The sequence below is a fragment of the Lonchura striata genome, chromosome 14 (genome assembly GCF_050655825.1).
Source record: "Lonchura striata isolate lonStrDom1 chromosome 14, ASM5065582v1, whole genome shotgun sequence".
Taxonomy (NCBI): Eukaryota; Metazoa; Chordata; class Aves; order Passeriformes; family Estrildidae; genus Lonchura; species Lonchura striata.
The window spans coordinates 10,163,123-10,188,567 of NC_140716.1; the positions used below are offsets into that span (position 1 = coordinate 10,163,123).

A 25,445-nucleotide genomic window follows, 5' to 3' on the forward strand; every position below is an offset into this window, starting at 1 on the left:
AAAGCACAAAAAGACACAGAGCAGTGCCCAAAAAATCGGTTTCAATATTCTGCAGACATTCAGTTCTTTCCAAAATACGTAGTTGCTATAACAAAAGCAGAACAAAAAAAAAAAAAAACCAAACCTAACAACAACAATAAAAGGTAGTGGTGACAGTGGATATGCCAAGCATTTAGACAATGGATAAGTAACTGAGGTGACAGCAGTGGGGGATTTACTGTATGAGCATCTAGTAAGGCTTAAATTGTTATAATTCTTTATCTGCAACTTCTCATTAGAAGTTATTTCATTCTTATATCTATATGTGGATGAAGAAACAATAGCTCTGGCTGCTATGGAGAAATTGCTGTAAGGAGGCTGCTGGTGAGCCCTCAAAATCCTCTGCAGGGCTATGAATGTATGAGGAAGTTGGATAAACACTCCCAGGATGTTCATAAGACATTACAGAGATGCACTGATTGTACAGCCAGACCCTGAAAACTTCTTTATTTCAGCTTAGTAAGGATAGATGATGGTAAACTCAGTGGAGTTTTCTAATCCGTTTTATTTCTTTTTTTAATTGTGGGAATTCTGTCTGAATAGCTCTTAAGTGCAACAAAACTTTAGCCAGTTAATCAGAAGTGCTACATATACTGCTGCTTTCACTGGCCCCACAGCATTTGATGCAAGCATTACAGTAAACAGGGGTGACACTACCAGAACATATCCCAAATGATCATCTATAATGGCCTGCTTCCAACCATTGTTCCCTGAAGTAAGGTTATGGGTCAAAACTCAAATTAATGCCCAAAAGAACTAGAGAAATCACTAATAGCTTGTGGATTCAACCACAGTCAATGAAAAATCTTTAAAAAAACTCCAACCTAAAGCCACCCCCAAAACAACATAAAATCTCCAAACCACAAACAAACCCAACACACCAAGAAGACTGTTTTCCCACATAACTAAAAGTAATATTTTCAAATGTTCCAATAAAAATTGAAAAACTTAGGTCTGGAGAGACTGCACATTGTTCATACACAGACTGCAGACACATTAGCAGTCCAGGCTCTTTGGACACTCTTATTTTGCATGTGTTCTACAATGCACCAAAAGGCTTCTCACTGCATTTCTTCCTTGTAAATGTAAACCAAACCAAATGTGTATCAGTCCAAAGGGTACTTGGAGGTGAAGACCACAAAAGTCTTTGGTAGTTATCCTCTGTGCAAAGTAACAGTAAACAGCCTCAATAAATACTGCACCAAGCGAAGAAACCAGCGCTATTCTACCTACAGGTTTAGGTACTTGGGAGATCATGGAATGAAACACAAAACTCTCGAGCAAGTCCACTTTGGGCTTGCTGCTGTCACACATGTGCTGCTGCTATGGAAGTCTAGTTCCTCCAAGCAAGTCAGTGGTTTTGCCTTAGAATCACAGGCCCTGCTGGCTCAGAGCATTTTGCAGGAGCCAGTTAAAGTATTAAGGCTGAAGCAAATCCAGCTACACTCACCTATTTGTACTTGCTCTGGCTGGCTCAATGAGACAAATGCTGATGTATCATCAATCCACGAAACCTGAATGTTACCTAGAAAAGCAAAAGAAATTTTTATGACTACTTTTATTTTAGACTCAGTCACAGATTTTTATCTGACATACCATGATATAAAAAAGCCAACTAAGAGTAACTGGACTTGAGAAGGCTTTTGTCCACTCTACAGGTGTGTAGTTCATACGCAGTTGCACAAAAGCCTGGAACTGTTCAGAAAGTCAGGTCAGCATGAGCATCCTGTATACCTCCACACCCTCACATCCTCCCTTCATGGCTTCTGTATGAGTCTACAAAATAAATTGAAGTGATTTTCTGGGAATTTCAGCTCTTTACTCAAATAAATAACAGCTCTTTGAGTGATGATAAATTCCAGTTGAAAGGGGTAGGTAAAGGATTGATCACACCAATGGAGAACTTCACTGTTGGGACATTAAATTTTCAAACTCTGGTTTGTTTGAATCCCACTATACATGATTTCCTGGATGTGAACTAAAAACTTAATTTGAGTCAATGTGAGAACAAATGCACAAAATCATGGACCTCATTTGGAAACTGTTACAATGGAACAGTGACTGGAAATAAGTCCCTCTATTCATCAAGCAGTTAGTGCATTTTCTATGTGAATGGCTTAAAATGTCACATTAGCACTAAAAGAGCTCATAATCAAGCAAAAGCAGAGGAAAGGATTCCCATTCCAGACACAAGGTCTTATTATAGTCTGAAATCCATTTACATCTCCTGTGCTTACATCTCCTGTCCTTATCCAAATGCTTTACTGTTAGTACAATTCAGATATTGAAAATTGGTGCCATTTTTTCATGTAGACTAGAAAATCAAGTTATATATAATGTTACACCACCATTTAACCTTCAGACATTACAAGGTTAAAAACAATGATGCAAAAGGGCTTAAAATACATTTATTCTCAGTTGTTTAATCTATTGAAATCTAATTTAGTCTACAGGTTACAAGGTTATAAAAGTCTCTTCTGAAATCCAGCCAGATTATAAACAGATTTTCTAATTATATTTAAAAAAAAAAGCCTAGATAGATTTCATTCGCATGCTATACATTTGAGTAGCCAGCTATTTAAGAGTTTAAGTTATAATCATTTTGATCATTGCCAAGACCATAATTAATTCAGTATGGTTTCTGAGATCTCCCTGTACTGAAGGGCTAAGGCTGCTATTAAGATGAGCCTACACCATGAAGTGAGAATTTCTTTAAACATTTTTTAGGGCACATAAATTCGATTTCTAGTAACTGTGCCTTTGAAGAACACAGAACTTTGCTGCCTATGGGTAAGGCTCTTTGGTGAAGGGAGAAAATCCTTTTGGCAGGACACTAACATTTCACAACACGAGGAAGGCCCGTGCTGGCTTGTGACTGCAGTTCAGAACTGTAGTGCAATTTGCTAGGACCCCAACATGAAGTTTCCTTTAAAGGACAGAAATTACTGTACAAATTCATATTGCTCTAAATGCATTGATAAGTATTTGCTGTAAAATTATTTATTTATGAAGTTCTCCAATTTTGTATTACTAATTACACAATTTTCTAAACAATCATTTCAGACATCTGAGACCACATTCTGTTGTAACCTGCAACACAGAAATGCTGTCCAGATTGTGTCTCTTTCCTATTTATTAATTAATTTCAATCTTCCTGATTGAATTCCTTCAATATTTATTAATTTCAAACTTCCTGAGCAGACTGAAAGATAGATCAAGAAGAAAAATTCTCCTGAGTACCCTGCAATTGTGCCTTCCATATAAAATAAGAAAGATCAGTGACAGGCAAAAAAATTCTCCTGAAGGAATTCAGCTACTATTCAAATGGACTTCAGTGTCCATGTTTTCACTAAATGCCAAATAAAAATAAATTAGTAAAAATCCAACCTATTGGCACATCATTTCAGTATCAGATCTTTATTGCTGCAGAAAGGCTTTCTTTCCATATGACTTTGTATTTTTAGCTAATAAAGGGTTTCAACACCTGCCAACATATCTTGCTTTTATACTCAGATTTATGCATTTTAAATACAGCATTAAAAGAAAGTCAAACATTACATAGCAGACACTGAGTTCCAATTTGAAGCAAACTGCAATAAATGCTCTTATGCAACTCTCCATGCTTAAGAAATGCTCTCTTCAGACTGCCACATTTCACCATTATTAAGAAGTAAGAATTTAGGAGAGATAAGATTAATACATTAAATCATTCAGCAATACTGCTAAGCACTCAGTAAACACTGTGCATTTCAAAAGTATGGTGAAATGCAAATAAAGATCTGGAAAGCAAATGCAGCTGCAGTACAATATTTAGCAATCACCAGAGCCCCTTGCCAGCTTACTGCAAGGCCAGGGCAGATAAGTCATGGGCAGCAATGTAATGGAACACCAGCTCTAGAGACTAAACCAGGAAGTTTCTCTCTCTGCACTTCTAGAATACATCAAGTCTTCATACTTTGAAGAATTCCACTGGTGGTGGCACTGGTGGACTATGACATGAAGGCGCAAGTAAAATGTATTTATTTTATAAAGAAATTTGAAAATTCTCCATATATTAGCTCAAATATGCATACAGGATTAAATCCACAGAATAAAGTCATACTGATGGATTACATCATTGAAACATTTTCCTTTTTATACTCTGTTCTTGTACATTCCTTACATGACTTCTACTGGCAATTAAACAGTAGTTTTTATAATACTTCAATAGTATGAGTTTTAATCAAAAGCCCAAAGACGTTAATTTAGGTAGAACTCAAGGCTATACACTAAAGCTGTATTCCAGCAAATCCTATTTTAATGACTTATCTCACATCAGCATGACCAAATAAACAATGCAAATTTAAGAATCTAAAGTCTTCTAGGAGACTGCATAGTGCTGCAAGTTTTTGTACAGTGAAACTACATTCACCCCTGAGACTATAAAAACATCTTGCATGAACAGGTGTTCAGTTGGTATGCAGGCAGTCCTGAAGGGTTTCAGATTCATGAACATCCCTTCTAGAGTAGCAAATGTAAACCAGTTCCAAGTGTGACACTGCAGCCCTTTCAGCTGTTTCACCATATTTTGTTAGAAGCTACATGAAAGAGTATAACTCTCCTTCAATTAATTCTAAAATATTTTTTCTGTAAAATTTGAGTAATACTGGTTAATTTCAAGATGCTTTGTTTTAACTGATGTAACACTTTTTTTTTTTTTTTAAGCTTTTGGCAAATCACTTGCCCTCACGCTGTACCACTCTGCCCCTATCCTTACAACTGGAAAAGCATGGGTACTTCTGTATCCCAGAATTTTGGAAGGTATAATCTGCAGTTTGTTTTGAGATACTGTGGCAAAAAGACTTTAAAAAAATACAGCTTAATTATCGAAGCTTTATCGAGTTTGTAAATGGAAATATGAAAACGTTCAGCTCTGAAATCTGGAGCAGCGCGGGAATTGCCTGCAGCGGTGTGTGAGCGCGCCCCCTGGCGGCGGCGGCCGTCCCCAGCGGCCGGAGCCGTAATTCCATCTCGGTAATTAATGTACGGGAGCCGGGCCCGCCCCGGCTCAGCGCGGGACACAGCCGGCACAGCCCTGCCGCCTCTGCCTCTCCCAGGCGGGGCTGTTAAATCCTATCCCCTGCACCGACCCCGGCTGCACTAAAGACCGAATGCTCACGAGGGAGCTTGATGCAGCTCCAGAGACCCTGCACAGACACAGAACCGACCACAAGGGATAAGGAGCAGGAGACCACCATCAATTAGTTCAGATGTCCAGGTACCCACATTTCATACTTCTACTTAGTAGAGCAACAACAAGACTACTGGTCCTCAGTTATTAACTACCCTTTCTGCTGTTTCTTCTCACTTGGATGGCAAACCAAACTGGTTATTTTCAAGCTTGATTGCTTGCCTAGACTCCCATATGCTGGAGTTGGGCTGTACACCTGCTGCAAGATGAACCTTGTTCCTAAAGCCTCCATCTGCCTCACATCAATCCCCAATCCCTTTTTCTACCTATATAAACTCTTTCAGGAGAGGCTGTGAATAAAAGGATAGAAGATCCACAATATTCAACAAACACCAAAAAAGATTTCTAAAGAGCAGTTAATAAGAACAGTAATTTTCAACACATCATTACAAAGTTCACAGGACACCAAATACAAAAATTACAAAAAGAGATTCATCATAACCTACACTAGGAATAAGTCTGCACCCACAGACTAAAAACAACAAATCAAACCAGAAGTTTAACTTGTTAATAATAATAAAGCAAAACAAAAAAAAAGACATCAGAGTATATCACTCACCAAAGGCACTGAAAAGCTGGTATAGGTCACTAGTCTTCCACTCTTTGGGAAAAGTAACATGAAGAACGTGATCTCGTTTGGGCTGCACTACAAAACAAAAATGCTTTTGTTAAAATAAGAGTCACTGCTAGCATCTTTAGAATATCCTAAAACAGTCATCTAATGTGGTCATGTAGCTTTTTTTCTTTCCTTTCCTTTTTAAATAAGAAAACAGGCCAAGGTTTATGAAACTGCATCAGGTACAGTGAGAATGTACCTGCACTTAGACATGAAAGATATACTAAATCCTACTAGATCATCTGCTTAAGACATTGAAACAGCATTTCCTGCAGTGGGAAATGTCCACAACTGTAGTCCATTGATTCATATCTTGCACCAAACCAAATTCCAAGGACAGAAGAAAAAAAGAAAAAAAAAAAGAAAAAAACCCCAGAACTTCATGTTCCACCTTGAAAATATTCTTAGCAATGGTTCAATTTTTGCCATTTTTCTGTTAATAAAACACTTCCTGTGAAACTGTTCAACTTGGTTTTCATAAATATTAGATACAAGCTAGAATAGACACACTTTTTTTTTAATACTGTAAACTACACCAAGAAAAAAAGACAACTCATCAAGGCCAACATCTAAAGTGCAAATGAAGTCTTTAGTGTATATTGAATGTCATTTGAAGGCTTGTGAATTTGAGAGAGAGAGAATTCAAATCAAGCTGCTGGAAGACATAAGATTTCAGCAGAAATTATTACTATGTATCTTACTTTTACACACTTCTCCTACCTGAAGTTCCTTTTACTAGAGGTGTGAGCTTTAATAATCTGTGAATTCTTATTGTATTTTAAAAAGAAACAAGTGGAACCCTGTATTTTCAGAGACAAAGATACTGAAATATTTCACAATTTCCCACAAAACTCTCTGCAGATCATTAATTAAGCCTTTCCACAGGTATCTACAGAGATCTATTTTGTTATGTATGACCCATTGCTAAATCTTATACATTGTTTTATGTTTAATGACAAAGGCTGAACCATTACAGCTGAGCGCTGCACTTGACAATGCAGTGCTTCAGTTTGTATAGCATAACTCAAGGGTTAACTACATACAGCTCAATGTGATCAGATTTTAATCTGACCACTTTACTACTCTCAGGAAAATTTGTCTTCTTTTAGCATAGAGACATAGGGAGTCTTTTTCATTTTAGTGAATGATTAGTGACTTACCCTCCTGAATTCTTCTCTAATACAAACTTTTCTAGTTTCTGATCTCCTTAGCCTTCAGCATTAAAACTGGAGAGCTTCCCAAGGTGTATCTCATTCATAGAGCAGGTGTTCAAAATCAGACTATCAGCCACTTGTTATTGCTAAGTGTTTTAATCTGTTTCACCTGAACAAGTGGATTAGTCTGAGTTGACCAGAAACTCCCTAATAATAATGGTATGCATGATTACTGAGAGCACAGTCAGGCTGGACAGAGACAAAAGTAGTTAAGGAAAGCAATCCCTTCCTGAGCACAGGTGAAATCCTGTTCCCTAAATCTGCTAATTAAACAAAAAGGACACATTTTTTACATTATACAAGTCAAACAGCAAAACCCCTCAAGCAACCGATCAATTCACTGCTGTACAGCTTACTGAACAGAGAGTAACTCATAGTTAAATTATTTGTAATCCAGTAGTAGAAAATCTAGCATGAACAACTCCAGTTTCAGATATTACAGCCCTTTTATATTGATTAGAGAAACTATTCCTAACTTCCCTGTATCTGTTTATTCTTAAATTCACAGTGAATCTGCTGTTAAAATCTCTAACTTTGCCCTACTGAGGTGAAAAGTATTTGATTATTTTTCTTCTTTTTTGCAGTAATTTTGTAGAGCAACTTCATTCTTTCAAATGAATTTTTACACAGTAACAAAAGATGATGAAAGTCACATTCAAATATTCAATACTATTTAACTTAGCACATGTTACTGAAACCCATTATTTCAGAGAAAATTGCACAAACTTGCTATTTCACTACATGACAAACAGAAAGATACAAATTACAACAGTCACCTAGTCAGCTGTGCCCCTTCTCTTTTTTAAAAATACAGATTCCAAGTGCACCTCCCACAGAAACCTGGCTGTTCTTTTTAGGTGTCTTTGCTTCTCTGCAAAACAGTCCTCCACAGACAACCATCAGACTGCTACCTCAACCTACAGGGGTGTTTACATCTCAGAACAGCAACTAAAGTGGCTAAAACAGCCAGCCCAACTTGCAATCCCTGCAATGCTTTCTGTTTTGAGGCTTAGAAAGCCTCCTTGGCTCAGGTTCTCCTAAAATATCTGCATCAGTCTGTTCTACCGGAGTGGCTTTCAGATAAAAGAGACAGACTTTCAGAGGCAGACTCTTTTTTGGCAACCCTCCTTGGCAAAGTATCAAAATAATCCTGTAAGTTGGCCAGCAAGTGGAAGTAGCATCTTTACAAATTAGTAGCTTTGGCACTCTCTCAATGACCCAAAGTTATTTGCCCATTCTTCCACTCAGTATCAAACAGTTGGGGAAGGAAGATGCAATGTAATTAGATTACCATTCCAGCAGAGCCAGAGCTCAGTGATCTGACCACCTAACTGAATTTAAAATTAAATTTATGCCCTTACAGCATGTATTTTCCTCTCCAACAGTTGCTCCCACCTCTCTAAAACTGCATTCTGTAACTATTACACTGGCATCTAATAGAGTCACACTCCAGTCTGAGCTTTCTGATGCAAGGAGTGGAAAATGTGTCCACATCAGTACTGCTTCCAAATGGGTATAATTTTCAAGACATTGTGTATCTGACTCCTCAATATAAAATTAAGCTTTTATCTAATCAAGGACCAGACTGACCTCCAGAGCTTCACATATTCCTAAGTCAAGTCATCAGTGGGAACCCTCATCCAAAGTTTTTCCCCTAATAATGAAACATCCCGTAACAGCAAGGACATTTACATTACTAGACTCTATTTTAACTTAAATATATGATCAACTAATTACAGCTCCAGGTCTGTAAAACAGAAAGGTAGAAATGTTTTAAGCAATATTTTTCCATTATCATAATCCCATATGGTAAAAGAATCTGATGTTTAGGCTGAAGTTAAGGAGAGCTACTAGTGCATGGCAATTGAGAAACAAAGTGGTCACAAGATTTTCAGAACTATTTGCTATTCACTAGTTCTGTATTTACTGCCAGGGTGAGAGGAGAGTATCAAGATTCCACTTTTTACGTGATATGGTACATAAAATAGTAACCCAAAATAACAATAAAGCTGTTAATTTAAAACTCTCTCATTTAGTAACATTAAGTTAATTTGTTCTCGTCAGCCCCCTTTATAATGCAGATTCTCTGGCCAAAGTTAAAGAATTTCTGGGTTTACTATTTGTTAAAGGAAAATAAGGAAGCAGACACATTTAAATAATTTCATAAGTAGCTAATAACCTAAACACAGCTGATGGATATACAGATAAACTTGCTTTAGATATACATAATCAATCTTTACACTTCCTTCTCCAGGAAGTGTGTCAGAATGGTACTACTTTTACAATGAAAGAAGCTACTTACAGTCTGGTCCTTCCAAATTGAGATATGGTATGTCCATTACTCTCATAAGAAACAGCCTAGAAGCAAAATGGAAAAGAACCATTATTAGAAAGTTTCTGCCTGAAGATATTTTCCTTTTTATATTTTTTTTTACATGTTTCCTCTAAAAAAGCAGAATTAACCACCCCAAACTTATCCTAAGGTATGTTAAAACAAAACAGACCCTCTAAGCCCAATCTCTTATCCAACACCAAATTCAAAAGGTACTTGGTATCATGCCAGGAATCATACTTATTCAAGAAAACAAGGCCAAAAAAGGCCCAAACTGTTACTGCTGGAAACAATGAGTTGAGAAGGAACATTTAACAAGTGGCAGCTCTGTGCAGTAAGAGCCCCTTGCACAGTGGGTAGTGCAAACGCTGCCATCATTCTAAATACACATAAATTTTCTGAGCACTTCAACATGCTTTAGACAGAAAGGATCTTAAAACTGCAAAAGCCATCATAACTTCTTTGGAGATTACTGGAATGAGTCTTTTCCTCTTAAACATGTACTTGAAGAATTTCTCAGAACATTTAAGAAATGCTTTCAATAAAAGTTCTTACTCAGCTCTGAAAACTATTTCCTTCCAAAGTAAGATGAACAGCTTAAAATCCTGTCATAGGTACAGATGTCACATTGATATTACAAAACATTTGCTGTGTATAGTGTTCACTGGAAGGCCAAAATAACTTTTTCATCATAAGCACTTTAGAAGCTTTTTAAAGTTCTGAGATTACATCAGTTAGTACTTAGTTGAATGCTGTAACTGCAAACAGTTGAGTTTTTTATACAGACTGTTCTGTAATTCCCTAGATTCTTTGTATCATACCACACTCACTAGCAGTTCCCAAGAGTTAGAATATCATGCCTTTATGATTCCCTGTGTGTCTACTGAATGCAGTTGCTAACTTGGTTTTGCTACAAACAGAAGAAAGAAACCCCAAACACTGGAGTAAAATGTACTGTATGGCAGGTTCACATGTGAGTCACAAGGTGTGAGAACTGGCACCAGTTGTGCCACACATTGTCCCACCTAATTTATCTTCTGAGTCTCAGGAAATGTACAGTCTGACATGCACTGCATCCCCCTGAGCACAGCAGCACCTAAAAGGCACTTTATCAGTAACAATTATAAACATCTGCACCAATAAACTTCAGAAACTTCACCCATTCCAGCACAGCACAGGTAGTGAAGACATTCTGCAAGAAAGCCAGAGTTTCTTTTTATGTTGAGCCTTAGGTGCCACCCTCCTGTGGACTTTGCTTCAACACACCTGCCTGTCTAAACTGGATAGGAGGCGGCACAGGGATGCCACCACAAGGGTATCTTTTGTGGAATTAAAGGGGAAAACAAAGAGCAAGCATGGGACACATCCTCCAAGGAGCAATAGAAGGGATGTGGCTACATTCCAACTCTGGTGGAAGACATTAGGCAGGATCATAGCATCATAGCAGGGCACCAGCTGGGCAGAAAAGAACTGAGATCTGTGCTCTGCCAGTAAGCTGGACTGCAGACTGGCAGATGAGGCTCAATTTGATTTATTACATATTATTTGTGCTTACATCTTCATCTGAAATGTTGGTGTCACTGTTAGTAAGAGATACAGCCCTCTTCAGATCCCTGTGCAGAGGATAAGCACAGCCTAAATAGGCTAAATACAGTTTTTCTACTGGACAGCAAAAGCATCTTAGTCTTTGATGAATAGAAGATGTCCACCATCCATGCCAGGACAGCAAAAGTAGGAGGTCTTATTTAAAAAAAAAAAAGGCAGGTTTGTTTTAAGCTGAGTTATCTGAACAAACTTTTGCCAAGTTCTCGGAACCTACTACTTTTTAAAGCACTCAAATAAGTAAATTTTGTAGGTTTTCATAAAAATAAAGATGAAGTCTACTAAAAACATAACAAAAATTTCTGGGGAGAAGACTAGTTAAACTTCCCTCTCCCAGGTTTTATCATATTGAGGAAAGTAATACAGTGGCCAACCACAAGAATAGCCTTATGCTGAAAAAATACATATAGCTGAAATTAATTAGGATCGGTTTTTTATCCCCTGAGACAACTCCTACATTTATTTGTTTGGCCAAACAATTATGTCACTAAACAGCATGTACACACACACAAACACACATATTCTCCCTTTAGCCATTTTAGTATTAAGAGCACTTCAGGTGTGTAACAGAAGTAACTGTATCTTGTAGCATTAACTTATACTACATGGATTATGAATAGAGTGCCAGCATAATCCATTTAAGTATCCATAATTATGGTTCTAAGATTCCTCATCTATCTGCAGAACATTTAAATTAACAAGACTTTTCTGTGTGACAGCATGAACTCTGTATTAAATTAGCTCAGATCATGAAGTTGTGAGTTAATGTTGTGACAATCAGTGTCATAGCTGTATTTCTTTAAAAGCTAAACAGACCAACCTAAAAAAAATGTTATTTCCTACAGTGTTTAGGGACTACAGCAAGATCACACACTCAAAGGACAGAGACCCATTTCTCAGTAAGAACTATGAGGTATTTTAAGGAATCTACTTGTTTCTAATTGTTTCTGTGGCAAGTTGAATAAAATGAGGAGAGGAAGGCCATCATTGTTACCAGTCACAGCAGTGCATTAATAGTCTCAAAGAATCAACATTGTTCCTCTGCACTGAGCTAGGATCAAAGTTTTCACAGCTGTGTGGTGAACTGTGCAGAGAAACTGATCAAGCTGAAAAAAGTAAAAGGATTTTTTTTAACCCAGCTCAGTTTACCAGTCCAGGTCAATGACTGCTTCAGCCACACGTGGCTGCAGGCACAAGAACAGCAACTGTTTACTCCTACACTGAAGGCAGGAAGTTATTGATCAAACTGCACAAAACCACACCAATCTCCTTTTGCAGTAATTTTGCAAAGAAAAGTAAATTAATATAGAAAAGCTGAGGAATTTCCTACACATGCCAGAGAACATAGCTCCCTATGAGAAACTTTCCACAAATACAGCACAAACCCAAGTGATCTTCATGGATTTTCTGATATCCATTCTATATGAAACATTTCTAAGCTAATTTCTGTTTCTACAGACCACAATGGTATTCAGCTCAATAAAACATGATGTTCTCGTTTCTCTACACCTCTTCCACCTTCTGCCTCCAGCTACATCAAAAGAATAAACAGCATTCAAACAACCCAAGGAGATACAAAAGAACATTGTCATTAAAAGTTTGTGAGGGGCGTGTGGGTGGGGGCAGGAAGATATGGAAAAGCTGCCCTAAACCAGCCAAAAAATTTCAAACCAACTCGAAAGTATATGAGACAATAACAGTATCCAAATCACACACATAAGAGTTTAGATACTGCAATAAAAAGTCCCATCATCTCAACTCATAAATGTTCATTGGGGATTACTCACAGCAGACAAACAGGATTTTTCAAAGATGTTGTATATAAAATAAAGAATAAAGATTGCAGAAATGCATCTCTGGAATTCCTGTCTTATTGAGTTGTTTATCATATAACTTACTGCATTATGCCTAAAAGGGCTAAACAACCCTAAGGGAAAATCTGTTTTTAATCAGTTCCACTCTCACAAAAGCTCTAAAACTAAAGATTTTACCTATGTTCATCATTAATCTGTATGAACATTAACATATATCCTGGCCATCATTCTTGAACAGCCAGCCAGGAAGTTCCATAATTTTGCTGACATAATGAAATCCATCAAAATTACTCTTGAAAAAAGTATTATCTTAATTTGAAAGCTAAGTTCATAAAAATCAAAGCTTGATTTTTTTAATTTTAAATTTACTAATTTAAATCACATTAGTGACAAGCCCATTGAAACAGGAAACATTTCCAAAATCCTACCAATGACATGAAGGTTTAATCACTAAACTGTAGTTAAGTATTAGCATCTAATACACAGATATCTTGAAATTAAGACTCAATCCCAAACAATCACAGTCTGTTGTAAAGAACATTTTCAAGACTATCTGGATAATAGTTCAAACTGAGAACACTGCTTCTATAACAGTGTTCTTACACTAAACTCCTCTGCTTAGCTTCTTTCAGGAAAAACTTGTGACATAAGGTGTAAAATTCATTTGTTTAGGTTACTGTTTGCATGGTGTAGTTTTGTGTTTTGCTTGAAGAACATGACTACAGCACAAAGGAAAAGGTTTCCTTGCTCTGACTGCTTCCCACAGATTCAGGTAGAACTTCTGGAGGAAGATAGTTTTTTTTCTCCCCAGCAGGAAGAGAGGATGTTCAGCTTGGGAAAAATTCTAGAGCACAAACTAAAGACAAGTAGGTGTAGCAGGAAGCTGGCTGGCAGCCCAAAGCATACCTGCCAAAAAGCCCCAGAAACAACACACTCACTAAGGGACCTTTAGGGAACTCTGAACTGCAGAGCCCTGGATGTTACTACAGGTGTTAAAAACACCACATACTGCAGACAGAGATCTGCAAGGACTGACTGAACAGAGCAAAAGACTTGTTCATTTAAACATCCCACAGCTCTGACTTCTGACATGTACTTAAACATTCTTTATTAAACAAAGAAAAAGAAAAAAAGTTATTTTTGTTTGTTAGTTTGCATTATAGGAGAAAGAAAACTAACTTGAAAAATACAAGCCTTGGCCTGCTCACTGTAAGGAAAAGGTGACAGAGTCTCAATTCTAAGCTCTGACTTAGGTGATGTGGCAGATGTTAGAATAGAGCAAAGCTTTTAAAATCATGTGAAAGTAAGATATGGCAATTCTTCTAAGTTTCCATGATTTAAAAATAATATATAGATTTTCTGAAACAAGAAGCTACAAGTTCTGAATAATGGCAGAATGGACAAACACTCTTTTCTTGCAAACAGTAATTTTCAGTTCTTGCTTAGAAAAGAAAAAAAACAAAGCAGCTGTTCTCCCTACAGCCTGTTAACTCTTCCTTTCTATACAGTCAGGCAGTTAGCCCTGCAGCTAGAACAGACACAGCAGGCTTCCTCTCACTCACTCTCACAACTTTGAAATGTCACTCCTGAAGGAATGTCACATTTCAAGTACACAATTAATTTGAAAAGCTTAAATTTCATGTACTATTGTGACAACTCTAGAAGTTGCTGTTTGTACTTGTTGCAAATATTCATTTCTAGGAAGAATTTTGGCTAATGATTGAAAAATTAACCTGCTCAATTGGCACCTACTACTTGGCACATGCGTGTTGGTATTATGGAAAAAAATCTAGTGATAAATCCCATCTTAAAATGAAATTGTGCTGATCAATTCTATCTTCACCTTCACATTCAAATCAAGCAGTCACTGTGGTTTCATGTTTCATCTACGGAGTATCTGTAATATCAGCTAAAATATATGGAGTTACAGTCTCACATGTGTCAGAGTCAAGAGAACCATGTAATTGCTGTCACTATAATGATATGATTTTCAGAACACTGAAAGGTGAAAGCCACTGATCACAATAATTTTCTCATTTGTGTCGGCCATCTGAAGCAAAAATAATTAATTTTGCCAACTCCTCTACTACAGGTTTGAAAGCATGGAATTTCTCCTGAATTTAAACAGAGTAAGCACTAGAATATTTTTAATTTTAACTCCTTTTCCTTTATGTGACAGATTGCACCATCTTTAGAAGTTTCCTAAGGTAAAATCTACAGATTAATTATGGAAAGGATGGACTCTGTGCATAAAGATTTCTGGATTCCCCATGTCTTACTTCAATTTGTTCAAAGAGCTTGCAAGAAGATCCAATTCAAAAGCAAAATACTGCTCATAGCATCATCCCATAAATCATACATCTGTATTTCTTATGCCATCTTAAAAATGGGCTACCTGACAATGTTAATACCAATCCTGTTTGCTATTTGGACTGACATTACCATAGGCATATTTTAGTTTTTCCAGACTGCTGAGCACACTCAGTTTTCACTATCACCAGTTACTGAGGGTCCTACAACATAAAGAACACCTGACCAGTTCTTCTTCAGTTCCACCACTTCCAAAGCTTACTCCAGAAATAATGGCAATGCCATTAAGCAGTCCAGGTACTCGAAGTGTCCTTTCACTGGTCAACAGAAAGCAAACCATTCTCCCCAAAAGAAAGGTATTTACTTCATAGCCTCTCTACCATTACCAGCATGAATCAGAAAGCCAAAAAAATTTCAGTTTAAAGAAAAATGCACTTAGCTATAGATTCCAAGGCTAGAGGTAGATCTGCTGAAGCTGGTGTTGTTGTACTTCCAGGTTTTAGCAAGATTTTTTTGTACAATTACTTACTTGTTAAAAAAAGGTTCAATGAGTTTTGATCTAGCAGACACATGGTTTTTCGGAGGACTGAGGAATGAACCTGATGAATGAAGAATAAATTCAGTATGTAATAAGCAGCTACAGGAAGCACCAGGAAGAAGGTTTGGAAAAGATTTCACACGTACCTAGGAAATTAGCCATGGAAATGAAGCACAGTCCAGTAATGTAAGCATCATATCCTGCTTCATGGAGTTGTTCAGATGCTGTATCATAACTTGGAAATCCTTCTGCACTTTCTGAGGGGAAAAAGACGTTTATAAACACACTATGATAAAGATAGTCCTGTATGCTTACCCACAGGCTTATTTTGTCAGCGTATAACATCATTTGGGGAATGTTGCATAAACATACAACTTTCAGAATATTTGAATTTTCTTAAGTTCTTAAAAAAGCAGTTTTGTTTGGTATTTTTAAACAAAAATAGGTTCTTAAGATGGAAAGTCTTTCCTATTAAAAAGGCCTTAGACCCTAGATCTACTCAGCCAAAATGAAGTATAATTTTAAGACAGTGACAGCAGAATTCCTCACAAAGAGTATCTTTTTCATGACTTGCATTTAAGAAAACAGTCTTCACTATTAACCAGACAGATAGGTCAGATTTTTCAATAGATTTAAATGAAGACTAAACTAAGTGCTTTAAGGATGTCTTTATTGACAAATGCACTTGGTGTTTATGCTCTGCACATTCAGCAAGATAAAAAAGTACTACTCATCTTGATTTTGATCAAGCACTGAAACTTTCAACATATTCTACTCCACAGTATTCCTCTGCCTTTTCTAAATCAGCAGCTTAAGAAAAATTCCAGAACCTTGAGCTAAGTTTCCCCTTTGATTAAATATCCTTGTGCTTACCTCAAAGCAAAATCCCTTTTTCCTACTAAAAGAACTTAAGTAATTCCTAGAACACACATAACTGGTCACTGCTGTATAAATTTTATTGGTTTTGTTTGTGCCTCTTGGAGTGCTCTGGCTTTGATCTGAAGGACAACCACCAAATGAAAGTTTTAAACAAATTTCAAATTAATCCCCAAAAATCAACCTAAAAGAAAAAATTCCATCATTAGAAGATGATTAAACTGCTGTTCACTGAACATATCCATTCTTTTACTGTCTGGATTCCTATTAATTTCCAGGTATACTTCTAAATATAATTGCACTGTATGTACAGTGCCCTCATTTAAAGTCCCTTAATCAAAACACTAAGTATAAGCAAGGGAATTTATATTGCAGACTGAGAACAAAAATAATCAAAACATTTCAGAAATAAGAGCATTTTGATATATCCTTACCAACTTTAGGAGGGCTGAATGGAACCTCTTTTAAACGCTTTTCCAGTTCTGCAAGTGATGTATTATTAATGATCTCCTGCAAGAAAAGCCATCATTAATTGTCGGTGCCAAGCACATTTTCCCTGGAAACTGGAAACAAACAGGATAAAATGAGTATTTATTGCTGCCACCTGGTGTTCCCTCAGGATTTACACACAGCCCTATTTCAAAGAGATGCATCAGAAGTGTGTCAAGACAAATCTCAGTTACCTTGCCTCACTTGCATCATAACGAGTCATAAGCATTTATTAATGCTGCTCAGAATTATTGAGGGATTATGCCAAAGTAATATTTCTATTTGAATCTGGTTTCATGCAGGGTACATGTGGCAAGGGAAAAGGCAGCACAAACAGCAGGGCAAATAGTCTAAATACTGATCATAATGGTTAAAGGCATTCAAGGCGAGTATTGAAATGTGTTTGCTGACTGGACATTCTTTAATAGTTTTACAAGTGTAAATACTGCTGATTTAAAGTAATACAGAGACAGTGAAAGAAGCCTGACAATCAGAAAGTTGCTCCTACACTTCAACTTAGTTGAGTAGCATCAATGAAATCTACTGATGAACTATAAGCATAAAATAAAAAGCCACAAAGATTACAGATTAATTCCTTAATCAAATATATGATGTCAATGGAAACATGCAGAATCAACAGCCAGAGAAAGCAAAACATCTCTCACAATCTTTCTTAAAGTTATCTGAGATCTGTGAGGACCAGATTTAGTTTGTTTCTCAATGAAACTTAGCTGTTTACACTCATCAAGTCTGCAGACTGAAAAGTTATCAAGAACTAAGTACAATGAACAAGCTCAAATGATGCATTAATTTGGCATACCAAAGTAGGGTTTCATAACAACAGGCTAAAAACACAAGCATCTGCTGTAGAATAACAAATATTAACATAGCTGTACCAAACATAAAACTTGTGGAGGTTTCTTACTTTTCAGAATGCCACAAAGCCTCTATTCTTACCAGAGCAGTGTGCAACACAAACCTGACAATACCTACATGTGTATTTAATAGTGCTTCTTTAAGCAATACTCTGGAGTCACAGAGCTATGCACAAAGAGAGATGCTGCTTCCTCAGCATGTTTTTTCAATTAATTCAAGGGCGTGTGGGAAAACAGGAGCTTATGAACACTTATCTCAATACTTATTTAGAGTAATAAAACTCATACTGTAAGAGAATTTAAGAAAAACCTGTTATTTTTTTCCTCCTGCTAACTACCCACTGAGCAAAGGCCACAAGAGAACCTAAAGATGATACAGCACTTTTCCAGACAAATCTAAGTCAGCATTCACAGTACTCTAAGGCTTTGAATATACAAGCAGCCTCCAGAACCTATTTGTTCATGAACAGCACTTTTTTTATCTCCTATGGGGACATGCTACTTAACAAGAAGAAAATAATCTACTAATCATACTTTACCTACTTTACATATTTTGGAATCCAAAGCTGCCAAGTTACCACAAAACTTCAAACAAAAGTGGCAAAAGTCACTAGTAGTAAAGTAAAAATTTGCATTCTATAAATTCTGTAATTTAGATAACGGGTAAAGAAAAATTGTTCTTCTACAATAAAAGGAGCATCACAGAAAATATTATTAGACATCTTTCTCTACAAATTATCATTTGTTTCAATACACATGTATTAATGCAATTTTGTATCTTCAAATCTTTCTATAATATTACCTTACCTTAAAAGGTTGCGTACTTGCCATCAGTTTAGTATCCAGTAACCTAGAAACAAAGTAAGAGCTAAATAGGTTGAAACAGAAGAATGCCAATTTTGCCAAAAAATGTTTTAGTGTATTAGCTGGGAAACAGCAGATACACCCTACTGAAAATTACTGTTGGATTTGGAACAGCCAAAACATTCCTTGGCTTTGTTCAGCATGTAAAATGACAGCAACCAAGGAACAGCAAAAGATGCAAACAACTAGTAGCAAATAAATCTTGCTCCAAATGAAGTGCAGATTCAAAACACTAAACATCATGCCAAACCCAGGGGAATAGCAAGGGTGCATCTTTTGCCACGAAGTGAACAACAGCACTGCTTTTCTGAAAAAAAGCTGCTCAAAATTACTTTAAAAATTGTATTTATCTAACTAGATCCCGATTTCTTTTCCAGTAACAGCTACAGTACAAGTCTAGGACAAAAACCATCAGCTTGCTACAACTATACTGAAATGGTTGAAAGTTTGAACTAAGAACTTACCGGGGAAAGACACATGATGTTACTTCCTTGAACTCACTTAGGTCCTAATTTAACATTAAACCGGAAGATAAAATCCAAGTCAGTGAACTGTTTACAGTCTCAGGAGGACAGAGAGCAGTAGCTACAATTATCCAAACAGCCTCTAAAAGTGAGCTACAGTAATTGCATTCTCACTGTAAGAGATGTATTTGTCAGCATTACCATAGACACCACCTGCAATTACACACAACTACACACTGTGTGTTTCTGATTTGTCTGTCATTAGTAATAAAACATTCTCTCACTGCCAACACCTTATCCTACTTTATACCCTAGGCTACTTCTGATTTCAGCCCAGTTAACAGCTCTTAAATGCTCACAGCATTTTGTATTTCAGTGTAATGACTGCCTACAGGTTTAGGTCTGCCAAGGGTCAAAAATACAGGAACTACTGACAATTGCTTATATTCCAACTTTCTAACTGGTCCCAAACTTCTTTTTCTCATCTTATGATCAAGTCTTTCCCCAAACACCCACAAGCCCTTTAAGACTGCAAGTAACAGTGTCATGTAATCCATCCTTCCAATGAGACCTTTGGTTTCCTCAGACAATGTTTTTGGTGCCAACACTCTGCAATTGTCCAGTCATGAACTGTTAGACAGCCCTGCTGCAAAGTGTGCTCTCTCCAATTATTCTAACATTATACTTCTTTACCTCAGTGAACATCATCCTGCTACAAGACTGCTTATCATTTTAGAAAGTGTACTATATTCTTTAAAAACACACATTCCCATTTTGTAAACTACAGTAACATGTCAGTCAGTTAAATACACCTGACATAAGCAAAAAACACAATTCTACCACCTGGTTTGAAAATTTTAAAAATGCAAAGAAAAGCAATCCAACTAAACTTTCTACATAAATATTTATGACAATAAGGCAGTAGCCCAGAAGTACCAGATTTTTTTAAAAATACTTTTCTAAAGTTGTTCACAAGCTGACCAATTCTTCCATTCAGAAGAAAGTGTGGAGATAATACTAAAAGACAAATGCATTAAGGCATTTATTTCATCATCTGAACACTCAAAAGATTACTCACATCAGGTAAGGGGCAATAGAACTGATGTATGGTGTGCATAACATCCAGCAGCATGTTGTGCCCAATAACAAGCTTGCCCTATGAAAATAACATTGAAGGTCTGTTACATTTCCAGTTCTGGCCATGGCAAAGGCCCATGGAAAATCCCTATCCCAGATGCCAGCCAAGGGCACATGGGAACAAGCACACATCAAACCTCCCCAGTTGCTCTCTGCCTGCCCCACATACTCCTTCATTCTCTCAGAGCAGCCACCCATTTATCACAGGCGTTCACAGCAGATTCTTATGTCAAGAAGGCACACTAGAACAGCTACTTATAACTTGGCTTCCAAATGTAATCTATTTAAGATTGAAGTCAAGGTATTTCGCAGTCTATTACCTTTCAATTTACTTATGTAACAACACACAATATATTCCTTATGGTTATAATATACAATAGTTATTAAGGACATGGTCTGGCTTCTCACAGTGCATAACCTTTCATGCCAGATGAGCAAGCTCTTTCAAAAAGCTCAAGCAGTTTTTTAAATGTTAACTTTGATTCATTTGACATGATAATAGTCCTTCTTTGACAGCCTTTAATTGCCAAGAAAACAAAGGAAAAAAACTCCACAATCTTTTCAGAACAGAGAAAAAAAATCACCAAAGCTTATTTACATAAGAGCCCTAAGAACTTGCTATTCTTGACTCTTACAGAAAGATTCTTCACTCTGTTCTTTAGTTCCAGCTTACTCACCTACTACACTCAACCACTGTAAAACATAAAACAACATAAACTTAAAATGTCACTTCTGCTTCATCTTCTCCTCCAAATGTAACAGCAAAAGAATCCTTTCTTTGAATTATTTTTTCTTACAAACAAAGATAGGTTAAAAATCACATTAACTTACAGAATTAGCAATGGCATGAACAACTCTGGAAAATCCTACAGCATCATTCAATTCTTCCTGTAAGCAAAGATTCTGACATTAGTGAGACATAAATACAAATACTGCCACAACTGTACCTGCAAACTTGCCTCAAACTGTTTCTCAGACATAGCCAAGAACAGACCATGAAGGAAATACCAATATTTGGAAAACACAAGAGGTTAAAGCAGGATACTGCTCACAGAATTTCCATTTTTATATGTAGCTCTAGTCCCCTATTAAGTAGGATGAGTCACAAGCTGCTGTCCTGGGATACCCCTGGCCAGATGCCAAGCAACCACTCTACCCTCACCCAAAATTCAAAGACAGACAATTAAGATTTGTGAATAAGGATAATAAGAGCCCATACCCTCCAGCCTCCTTGCTTTTGAGGGAGGGTGGGAGGGAAAGCCTTGACACTTGGAAAGTGCTGTTGAGCAGCAGACAAAACACGTGGATGGTATCACTAGTGTTTTAGCTACAAAGCAAAGCACAGCAAAATACAGGCTGCTACAAAGAAGAGTAACTTCACCCCAACAAGAGCAGTATCACCTGCAGTCAGTTCATTGTCAGCACATTATCTCCAATGGTGCTCAGCAGCTATGACACTGCACACAGCTCAGAAGGTAAAATTAACCTACATATTTTCAGCCGTACTTTTTACATATATTGATACATATGCAACAGGTTGAATCCTGATTGTCACTCATACTAAATCAGCCCATAATTTTATGCTAACAGAGATTGAGGAAGAAACATTCTTCTTTATTTATATAAACAAAAACAAGGAGAAACATTAAAATGTGCGACTCACATTATGTAACACTGTAGTTGTATAAACTGACTTTTGATTAATTTGGGGGGTTCTGACTACAGCAAACTGTTCTGTAACAGATTTTTCTTTTTCAGGTCTTGGGAAGCAACTTCTGCCTTGTATTATATGTCTTTATTCATCCAGAACTAAAATTCAGTAAAAATATTCACTGTTCCTTTAGTTCAGCTCTGAATGCTGCTAGTTTGAGAAACTAATACCCCCACTAAAAACACTTCAGAAAACCCTGCTGTAGTAGTAAATTGCTCCTGACCTGCCTTCTGGAAAAAGAGATGTCACATTAGTTAATGGCTCTTCAGATATCTCTTTCCCTCTTGAAAGGCTTTCTGCATAGAAGTATTATCTGCTCCACCCAAACTGATTTTATCTTGATATAGGAAAGCACAAACCACAGGAGTTTGATCAGGAAATCCCACAGTTCAAGTCTTATGACCTCCTAAAATTTCCATCACTCAGTAAGCAAAATAAAAGTCTAATAAACAGTGAGTGTCTGAATACACCAGGTGTGACCAGCTTGTTACCACAGCAGTAGTGGACAGTGTGGCTCTGTTGAGGAATGGCACATTCACTGCACAGGACACTAACTCAGACAACCATGAGCAAGCAAGCTTTGTGAGACAACGGGAGACTGTGAATCCAAACTGTGTAACAACTCACTCAAGAGTTTCTGCAAGAAACTGATGTTTCTTCTTACAGGGCCACATTTCTGGGAGGGCAGAGATTCACAAAAGGACGTGGTCGCTAATCCAGAATACTCATTCAGTATTCCACAAATTCTGATTTTTAAAATGTTTTTAAAGTGCCTTGCAACTTTTTGCTCTGTTGCAAAGTCTAAGTTACCTGGTAGAATTTAGAAAATCAAATTCAGCCAGCCACAGAAAACCAAAGGGAAACAATACCAAAACTTAGCCCGCATTTTTGCATTGCTGATTGATATTGGAGATTCTCACCCTTCCTCTCTCACGTAAACGAATGGAATTGAATTTATTTACCTGTTCTTTTGCTTGTTTCTGCTGCTCTCTTCTTTTTCGTTCCTCTTCATCTACCTTAGTAATAACAATATACCTCTCCTTCTAAAACAAGAAAAAATTATAGTTTGAGGGATCACTCTGAGAAGTTCAGATTTAAGACTGCTGCAAGTTTCTGTAAATTTACATTGTAAAGAAAACTGTCATACCTCAGCACCAGTTACCTGGCAACACAGCTGTTTCTATTGTGGGCACCATATTATCACCTACTCCCAAAAGCCTATTTTAGAAAGCTGTATTTGCTTCATGCACCAAACCTAATTTTTCCTAAACCTGCTTTTTACTTCTCAAAAAAGATTATCAGCATTTCCTTGTAAATAGTTTGTTTCAAATACTTTTTGAAGCACAGATCTATGCTGGGAAGTGAGGACACAGCACAAGATGCTGATGGTTTTCCTCCAAAATCACAACCTGCTTTTCACTGATACTGAACACCAGATCCACTGTATTTTAAAACACCTTTTAGTATCTGTTTAAAAAGTAAGATTAAGCCACAGAAATACATGCCCACACTCCATATGTTGGTCAGATAGAAACTAGTTCACTGTGTTAAATTTAAAATGCTTTGAATTTGCATAAGAAAGCTCAAGTTTGTTCTAAAAATCAGGAGAGATGGTGAAACTGAGAAATACAATTTCCTTTCAACAGAATAAATATTGGAGGTAGTAACAGGCCTAGTTACCTTATCTGACTCCAGAGTTTCCACGTGGATACCTTTTGGATACCTACATGAAAACAAATTAAAATAAAATATTAATAGCTATTCACTTGGCATTTAGCATAGTGAAACCACAACAGTAATTCAGTAATTTCATGTTTCATTATTTCTATAAGTCTCATGTGTAAAATAATTACTACAGGTTTCTTTTTAATTTTAATAATGCAAAATTTGAAGCAATAGGCTAGCTTAATTGGCCTCCTTACATTACCTAACAGTAACTGGCACTTACACAATTTCCCATGCTATTTTATGGAACCTGTAATTTCTTATTTTGGTGATATTAAGTAAACATCATCTAGGTATTTCATCACAATCTAGAATCTTTGCTTTCAAGAAATCCAAAACACGAATGCTCTCATTTAATTGCAACCCCAAGATAGCTTCTTTGAAGACTGCATCTCTTTAATACATCACTTATTTGAGGACTTATTAACAACTCTGAACTTTCTGCTACCAGTAGATTTTAGTAGGAATTATTAACTCAAATGTCATCACCCCTGCAACAGGGTTGCATCACACCACTACAACCACATTTAATTTCCAAAATAACACCACACACAGAGCCATAGAGTTTCATGTTGATAGCAAAAGTAAGAGAATACTGCCTTTTCCTCCTTAACCAGTAGCAATTACTCTCATAATCTCATTATAATAAACTAACTACAACTCTGCAACCACTTCAGAACCAGCAAGTTTCCTTACCCTCTGGCTACTCCTAAAATTAGTATTGGAGAGCACACTCCAAACACTGTTGTGTCCTTTCAACCCTGACACCTCACACAGTTTTGAGCCCCCATCTAACTTGCCAAGCATGCCACAAACCTTGCATCAAAACACTCATGCACAAGAGAATACTTCAATAGGGAAAAGGACTTCATTCTTCTGCTTTAATTAGCTCCATGCTACCTTCACAGCTTGGCTTTCTCTCTCCAATACACACAGTGTACACAGCAGTTCTCACATAAAGCAACACTGCTGAACGTTAAAAATAACCAACTGAAGAACACATTCTTTCATCCACTCAAAGAAGATGCAAGGATAAGTGTCAGACTTTAGGCATAAAACTACATGCTACAGGAAGCTATAGATATGTTTAAAAAATGACACTGAGAAATGGTTAAAAACACATCTGCTTTTTTTCGGATTAGTTCTTGAGATCACTTCTTGAGATTCCATTTTCTAGAGAGAAGCTTTATTTAATCTGCTTCCAGTGTAAGTAACAGAATGCCAGATTCAGTGCTGCAACACTGAATTAACTAAACATACAAAAAAAGACTTGCATATTTTCCACATCTTACTACCACAAGGATAACAGTGAAAATCTTACTCTAAAGCCTTGGAGTTTCTCCCAAGGCCTTAAGAGATACATTTTGGCAATATACTAAGTTATAGTATACATATATATATAAAATATATGTATACACTCTATATATATACTACATATATATAATATATATACTAAGAAGTGCTTATGCTTGGCATTCAACAGAAAACTATAACCATACCAGTACCTACTATAGAGCTGCTATTTTTTCAGGTAAAGCCCACAATCTGTATAAGCACATGCACTTTCTGCTCACTAAAAACCTAGCATGCTGCATTTGTTACATAATTC

General features: G+C 36.8%; 1 protein-coding gene across 3 annotated transcripts in view; it reads right to left on the minus strand.

Moving 5' to 3' along the window:
* The window catches only part of PARN (poly(A)-specific ribonuclease), a 45,704-nt gene that overhangs the window by 15,532 nt on the left and 4,727 nt on the right, over positions 1-25,445 (minus strand). For all 3 annotated transcript variants that reach the window (XM_085592392.1, XM_077786849.2, XM_021537998.3), the window contains exons 10-21: positions 23,792-23,834; positions 23,074-23,154; positions 21,232-21,288; positions 20,342-20,419; positions 19,264-19,307; positions 18,743-18,785; positions 17,006-17,081; positions 15,842-15,952; positions 15,687-15,756; positions 9,402-9,457; positions 5,829-5,915; positions 1,490-1,564 (exon numbers count right to left, since the gene is read on the minus strand). In XM_085592392.1, coding sequence (XP_085448518.1) covers positions 1,490-1,564; positions 5,829-5,915; positions 9,402-9,457; positions 15,687-15,756; positions 15,842-15,952; positions 17,006-17,081; positions 18,743-18,785; positions 19,264-19,307; positions 20,342-20,419; positions 21,232-21,288; positions 23,074-23,154; positions 23,792-23,834 — 821 coding nt within the window. The remainder of the gene's footprint in view (positions 1-1,489; positions 1,565-5,828; positions 5,916-9,401; positions 9,458-15,686; positions 15,757-15,841; positions 15,953-17,005; positions 17,082-18,742; positions 18,786-19,263; positions 19,308-20,341; positions 20,420-21,231; positions 21,289-23,073; positions 23,155-23,791; positions 23,835-25,445) is intronic.